This window comes from Schistosoma haematobium, chromosome 1 (assembly GCF_000699445.3).
Source record: "Schistosoma haematobium chromosome 1, whole genome shotgun sequence".
In the NCBI taxonomy this organism is placed as follows: domain Eukaryota; kingdom Metazoa; phylum Platyhelminthes; class Trematoda; order Strigeidida; family Schistosomatidae; genus Schistosoma; species Schistosoma haematobium.
The window spans coordinates 7,813,560-7,820,878 of record NC_067196.1 but is presented as its reverse complement, the minus strand read 5'-3'; the positions used below and the strand labels follow the sequence as shown (position 1 = coordinate 7,820,878).

Below are 7,319 nucleotides of genomic sequence, written 5' to 3'. Positions count from 1 at the left end.
TAGGATGCTACCTAAGTGTACAGTCAGTCATCTACAAACTGTAGTGAATGAGGGGAATATTCGAATGTGAAATCCAGTGGCTAAAAATTAAGTTCTTTAGCCACAAAGCTAACGTTGGAGGAGATAATTATAACCTAAATTATTATCATTACTACTTATCAATAACTGATTAAACAAGATTTTCGTTATCAAAACAAGAGTAGGATAAGGACACTTGCCTAATGAATAAGTTTCTTTATAACTAGTGTTATCTAAAAAGCACTGTACATGTCAGTTTAAAAATCCATGCGGCTCGATTTAAGCTGAGTTGGAATGAATTGCTGAAAGAAATATAGATGAGAAGACAAAATATAGCGAGTAGGCTGTCTCTGGTGTGCTTCGGTCATTTAAATTAGAGCTGTCACCAGCTTACTGAACAGATGAAATTAATTTCAAGTAAATTGGCATTAAAATAATTTCGAATAACAGTAGGATCAAATATAGATGTCCAGTATATGATCGTTTGAAGGTTAGATTGGTGGGATTAAATACCTTGACGGAACCAAGAGCTAAAGTTGATGTGACTGATTTACCAAATACAAGTTCATGAGCTTATCTCTAAGCCACATTGAGTGAGTGAGTGATGATACTACTCGCTTACCCAAAACAGGAGTGTTTAGTTCAGGGTTCGGACCCATAAGCTACTGACTGAAAGCTAATTGCTTTAATCACTAAGCTATGTTAGTAGATTTTCTAAGCTCCAAGCAATAAAACAATGTTTTGTATATTTTGCAATCCAATTATCTTATACATCTTATCCACAAGAAAAAAAACGGAGGGAAAACTGAAATAAAATGGGAAATCGGGAAATATGGAGTAAATAAGATCTAAAAGGTAATATAGCACAGTTATCGGTACATTTCGAAAAGAGAAAAATCAAACGGAATGTCTTAATACATATATTACTTGACTTTCGAACATTTTACTAAATATTAATAATACACAATCTATATTCAGTTAACAATGATATTACTAAGATACTTCAAGGCACCGGAATACCATAATGACAAGTGTGTTATATTATCACGGGAAAACGGAATAAAAATGAACAAAACATAAAAGAAATGTAGGTTATTTAAGTTAATTGACATAATGTTCATCTGAAGATTGTGTTAAATAAAATATAATGATTAAAAATATTCCATAAAATCCATTAATATATGAAGTCAATTTGTATAATTGGTTTACTGTGTTAAAGCGCCAATAATATATCATCTTGTTGTTCATCTGAATTCGACAGTAGCAACTGTTTTTGTTCTAGCGAATTTTCGCATATTGATTCGTTATTTTTAGTTTTAAATTGTTCTGGTGAATCATTCGGTAGAGGCATATATACTGGTTCAACAAGGCGAATTTGTGTACGATGACAATGAAGAACAATATAGTCCTGGATACGAAAGACATAAGAATGATTATAACAGTTGCAAAAACTAGATATTCTATGATATTTCTGGGTAAAAAACTCCTCATACGTAAAGGTAAGTGTGAACCTGATAGAATGCTGGACTGTTTATTCTAAATCTGTCAAAGTTTGTATCGATCGTACTATAACCTATATTTAAGCTGAAATCCTTTAGTTTTACCAGTGTTTTATTTATTCTATTTGTGTGTGGGCTGTGATACTGCCCAAACCGAAGAAGGTTGTCTTCTTAGGGGGCCACATCCGGAGCCTTCGACCTGAAGGTCTGATCCACAAGGCAGTGGAGCATCGTAAGGAGATGCAGTCCCATGGTAGCCGGTGACCAACGACCGGTTCATACGCCATTTGTTCCTTCAGGACACTGAAGCCCATGTGCACCATTGGTTTGGAACCAGGGTTTGTCAACTTTCCTAGGTGAACTCTCCATGTCCACCAACCCGGTTAAAGCGCCGGGCGTTCGCTTTTTGTCCTCTCAATTTCGTAACGAACACCCCTACCACGAGAAGGTAGTGAGTAGGACTTCTTTGGCAGAGGCTGTATACGCGTGGCCATGTGAGAGCATTTAGAGAGGGAGAGCAGGCCCTTCCCGCTCTCGGCCGTACCAGGGCATTTGGGGGCTTTATCAGTGTAACCGTTGAAAATACATCAGTGTGGATTAACAATTGAATTTTCAACGGTATTGATTTGATTACGAAGCATTCATCTATCTAGCGACATTGCAGAAAGATATAGACCTATGTATGGGAAGTTGATATTTAAAGGCTAAGACCATTAATGAAGCAGCATTTAGCCGAACATGAAAATTTATACAATCACTTGTTGAAAATTAATTTTTCGGTAAACAGTCACCATACATAGTATTCTTTTTAACTAGACCAATTTTGATTTAGATAACTAGGTAGTAATATTAGCCTTTTCACGAAAATTTGCCTTGAAAGTGATGACTAGAACCTTTAGTCAGCTGCTAAGTTTTATTATAAACTATCTATATATGGTATACTTATCAATTTCAAAAACGGGACTTTTCGATTTTTTTAATGACATAAATGTTTTGCTACATTTGTTGCAACTATCATTAGATTATTATCCCTAAAAACATCTGTCAGTTATGAAATAATGATAAGACCAACTGATTAGTATAAGTAACGTTTGTAAAATCTGTTTACATAGGACTAGAAGTAGTTATTCAGTTGAATTTTCTTGGCGATCATCATGGTTTCGAATGCATATGGTACAAGGTCGTATACTGAACTATAATTTAGAATGAGCGTATGCTGAGAAAAATTACGTTACTTAACGGCACAGAACGAATTAAGTAGATTGCAACTGACTTAGGCGCGAGAACCATTGAATCATGTTTAAACATACTTTGATAACAGCGTTATAATGAACGAATAGGCACAAGACCGTATCTGTTGATTTTAATTTTATCTGCTTTGTGCAATATCTAAGGAATTATTTCCATTCAAAACTATTAGTAAATATGGATAAATTATATTTTATAACCATGTAATGGCCATCTATAGGATGAACTAGTTCTATATTGACTGGATTTGATTGATTTAAGAATACAGTATGATCAGCGCTAAGCGATGTGACATAAGATTAATAGTCAAGTCTCCAGTTTCAACACTGAGTAACTCAGGTTCAAATATTTGTAGGATAGTTTTCTTTGAAACGGTACAATGCTCCCAATTGGTATAAAAAAACTGTAAGCACAAGTTAAATGAAGATTTCCAGTTGGTGTCTTTAAACATAAAGTACTAAGTAGATAGTATGCCACTAAATGAAACTAATTTCAAATGAAAATTGGAAGAGTGGATCAATATCAGGGATCTAAAAGGCAATTTGAATTTACCTGAAATCGATTTTTCAAATGTTCAAAGGTATTGGTGAATGGAACAGATTGATGCCACGGTCGTCCATATAAGTATCTCTTTATTAAAGAACTTAACACACAATATCCAACAATGAAAGCTAAACAGCTAAATTGAGAAAGATACACAATGATATGAACAAAAAAGAATGGTGCAGTGTTTATAAACAAAATATATTCTGAAGTTATTCCGACCAAAAAATATTGCTTATTACGATACGTAGAGAATATATACAATGTAACAATGTTATGCCTATATACAAGTAATCACACAGTACCGTGAATATTTTTGGGATCAGGCTATGTTGGTATCTGACGTTTGTGTAATCGACAAGCAAAATAATTCTTGTTGAAACTCGGTAAATGAAAATAACTATTATTATCACTATTAGTATTATTACTGGTATCACTATATACAGAAGCCATGTTTGACGTACATCTGAACTTTTAACGTAATCCCTAAAAAGTCTACGTTCATTCCCCTGGGATTGGTGATTTACAGTCTCTTTTTGGTCTGAAACATGTTTTGGTTAGATTATATTGGTGTCGTTTTTAGAATTACTGGTAATAAAAAGTACACTGTCATAAATATCCGCGTTCAACTCTCGGCTCTACACCGATACTCTCATCTACTCCCAGTCCAGACGTTTAGAACGATGGGCGGAACATTTTAGGGAACAGTTCAGCTGGCCTTCAGCGACTCTACAACTACCCTCCATTCCCAGACAGTGTGAATGGAACATTGAAGTAGGTCCCCCAACTCTAGCAGAAGTTCAAAAGGCTATAGTTAATCTGAAACGAGGAAGGGCAGCTGGTCCAGATGGATTGGCTCCAGAAGTCTTTAAGGATGGTGGTCCAATTTTAGCGATTAGGTTGACTAATATTTTAGCTAAGATCTGGGAGTTAGACGTTATTCCATCTGACTGGTCGCAATCACTTATCGTCCCAATATGTAAGAAAGGGTCAAAATCATCCTGTGACAACCACAGAGGGATTAGTTTAACTAATATAATATCTAAAATACTAGCCTCGATAATTATCAGACGCCTAACTAAGACTCGTGAACTGCAAACACGAGAGAACCAAGCTGGCTTCAGACCTGGTCGTGGCTGCATCGACCACATATTCACCATTCGTCAGGTTTTAGAACACAGGCATACTTATCGACGTCTGACAATGGTGGTCTTTCTTGACTTAAAAGCAACATTTGACTCGATAGACCGCGAGATTCTGTGGCACTGTCTGTCATTGAAAGGCGTACCCCAGAAGTACATAAACCTACTAAAGGCTCTTTACTCGAACACTACTAGTCGAGTCAGAGCTTATGGTAGCACTAAGCAACAATGCCAGAATGTTTGGAATGCGTTTCTCTCCCTCTAAATGCAAGTTTTTGCTTCAGGACTGGCCTGCGTCAACACCTGAACTAAGGATAGGGAGTGAAGTAGTCGAACGCGTCGACAACTTCACTTATCTTGGAAGTCTGATTAGCCCTAATGGGCTGGTATTGGACGAAATCTCAGCACGGATTCGAAAATCTCGTTTGGCTTTTGCCAACTTACGTCACCTATGGCGAAGGCGAGATATCCGTCTATCAATAAAAGGACGAGTATACTGCGCGGCAGTCCGTTCTGTCTTACTTTATGGCAGCGAAACATGGCCTTTAAGAGTAGAAGACACCCGTAAGCTACTAGTATTTGACCACAGATGTCTTAGAAATATTGCTGGCGTCTGTTGGGATCACCGGGTAAGTAATAGTGAGGTTAGACGCAGGGTATTAGGTAATGATGGTAAATCAGTTGTTAATCTTCATCGACTGAGATGGTTGGGCCACGTGTTACGTATGCCTGAACACCGATTACCACGTGCAATGCTAACGGGTGTTAGAGATGGTTGGAAGAGAATTAGGGGCGGCCAAACCAAAACGTGGCATCAGTGCTTGAAGACACTAACCTCTAGTCTGAACCATGTTGGTAGATGCAGACTACTTGGTTGGGGGCCGCGTGACTTTCGTAACCGATGGTTGAAGACTCTTGGTGACATGGCTCAGAATCGATCACAATGGCGTAGGTGTATACACTCTTTGTCTTCCCTTAAACTAAGAGATTAAAATCACTTCATGTATTTCTTTCTACTAACTAATTCTTTCTTCCTGTACTGTATCCTTATATGCAATCTTTCTCCTATATATTACCACCTTTGACCTAACCACTCTTATGAATCCGGTGTTCATCTTGCTGTGCTAATGAGGTGTGGCAACCTGGACCGATGCATATATGTGCCTGGTCCTACGTTGTAGCTGACTGACTGTCAGACCAGTGTTATTAGACATCGCAAAGTAAACTGGAATATTAGACTTTGCAGATTCAAAATAATGGCATTATGAAATCCATATTAGGATTTTCACTGAACACTTCAGCGATTAAAAAAACAGGATAGCAGCCTTCTTCCCAACTAGGCAGAAATATTACTACAGTAGTACGACCAAGTTTATTTGTTCACATAATCAGATACGGTCACATACATGGACATATTTGATACTATTGCAGGGATCGACACATTGATTTTGTACGACAAGCCTTTTCCAATATAATATAGTGCATAATAATTAATGGTGATTGCAAATAGTAACAGAACATGATATGTTTTAGAGTTTACAACAGATTTTTTATCCAAAATATGTAATGTGAGCTTTAGTGTCTATTTTCTCAAAGATCCATGGCATTAAACCAAGAAAGTTATGCTTAGTTAAATCTCATGACATTGAAAACTAGGAACCGAGAGGTCGCTAAGGGTGTTCGAGAAAAATTAGTTTTGGACTTTTTATACGAACAAAAGCCACAAACGTACCATACAAGAATGACAGTGAAAGTATATTTCGTGGGTTGTTGAACAGAACAAAGACCAGGATGGAACAAATCGAAACTGTAGGACTTATCGTTTTCATGACTGATGAGATGAAAGGCGGCCTACTAACAGTTAGAGTTATTGGTGCTTGAACTTACCATACTACCACAACCAAGAATTAAGTCTGTTATAATCTCTGAATCATTGAACCTTACCAGATGCCGATCACCTGTCAATGAGTTTTAATGTTTTAACAGTACCTTTGTTAGAAATGGTAAAATTAGTGAACGATCCTAATTCTACAACACTGGCTTCACTAACTGCGATGATCGATTGATTTAATGACACTGATGAGTTTTCCTCTGTTTTGAAACCACAAACGCTAAAATAATAGTCCGCTTTTTCGTCAGACTCATCGGAGAATCTGAAGCAATTTTCAAAACAAAAGAAATATCTTACAAATGCCCAACAATTCCATGAAGAAATGAAGCGTTTTCTGACAAGACACAGTTTTTGACAGCATAAACTACTGATGTATTTTTATCACCATTGCAAAGGTGTGTGGAACACAAGAAGACAAAGTACATAAACTGTAGATACTTCCCCAACATAGTAAACAGAATCAAATTATCGGCATTCCGAAGTAACGCAGCATTCAACTAGCCGCTTACAACTTTAACTGGACACATTGTCATTTAGATAAAACAGGTGGACAGTTATGAAACATAGGACACGGTAACTGCGCTTGTCAGTTTCAGGACTATTACTGATTGAGTAATTACCTGAAAGACACTATGCTCATCAACAAATGTGACAATTAATTACTATCCATAGTACTTTTTTGTACAACTAGTCCTGTTGTACGCACCAGCTTCATCCGACAAAATCTTTTTGGACTATGGTATAATATCTAGAATAGTTTCGCAGTAGAAGTTGGTAAGTCAGGTAACTGGAGCTGCCTTGGTAACCCTACTAAATCTGCTCTTATGTTCAAACAGTAACATGTTGAATAAGCTGGTTACTAAAAAATATGCTGGAATAAATTTTCCTGACATCGAGAACAAGCTGAAGTGATAATACCCTAACCCAAACAAGGAACTTGTCTTTTAGACAAAACACCAGTTGTTGAATATACACAGG

At 36.9% G+C, this 7,319-nt stretch overlaps 1 protein-coding gene across 2 annotated transcripts; it reads right to left on the bottom strand.

Moving 5' to 3' along the window:
* Positions 1–737: 737 nt before the first annotated feature.
* MS3_00001720 (uncharacterized protein) lies at positions 738–6,937 on the bottom strand. Of its 2 annotated transcripts, XM_051209194.1 has the most exons (6): positions 6,639–6,937; positions 6,440–6,603; positions 6,338–6,408; positions 6,183–6,301; positions 3,318–3,444; positions 738–1,426 (listed from the first exon to the last, which is right to left on the bottom strand). In XM_051209194.1, exons 1-6 carry the CDS (start codon positions 6,788–6,790, stop codon positions 1,232–1,234), a joined length of 828 nt encoding a protein of 275 aa, XP_051073048.1. In that variant the 5' UTR covers positions 6,791–6,937; the 3' UTR covers positions 738–1,231. The 2 variants fall into 2 exon arrangements, with proteins under 2 accessions (XP_051073048.1, XP_051073049.1); XM_051209195.1 differs by having other exon boundaries at positions 6,338–6,603; positions 6,639–6,824.
* Between the last annotated feature and the right edge of the window lie 382 nt (positions 6,938–7,319).

Excerpts from the sequence above, each read along its gene's own strand:
- MS3_00001720 (XM_051209194.1), bottom strand. The coding sequence starts at position 6,790 with ATGTTGGGGAAGTATCTACAGTTTATGTACTTTGTCTTCTTGTGTTCC. Across the intron at positions 6,409-6,439 it reads TTTTACCATTTCTAACAAAG|GTGATCGGCATCTGGTAAGG; the intron begins GTACTGTTAAAA and ends ACTCATTGACAG. Across the intron at positions 1,427-3,317 it reads ATTTGAAAAATCGATTTCAG|GACTATATTGTTCTTCATTG; the intron begins GTAAATTCAAAT and ends TTTCGTATCCAG.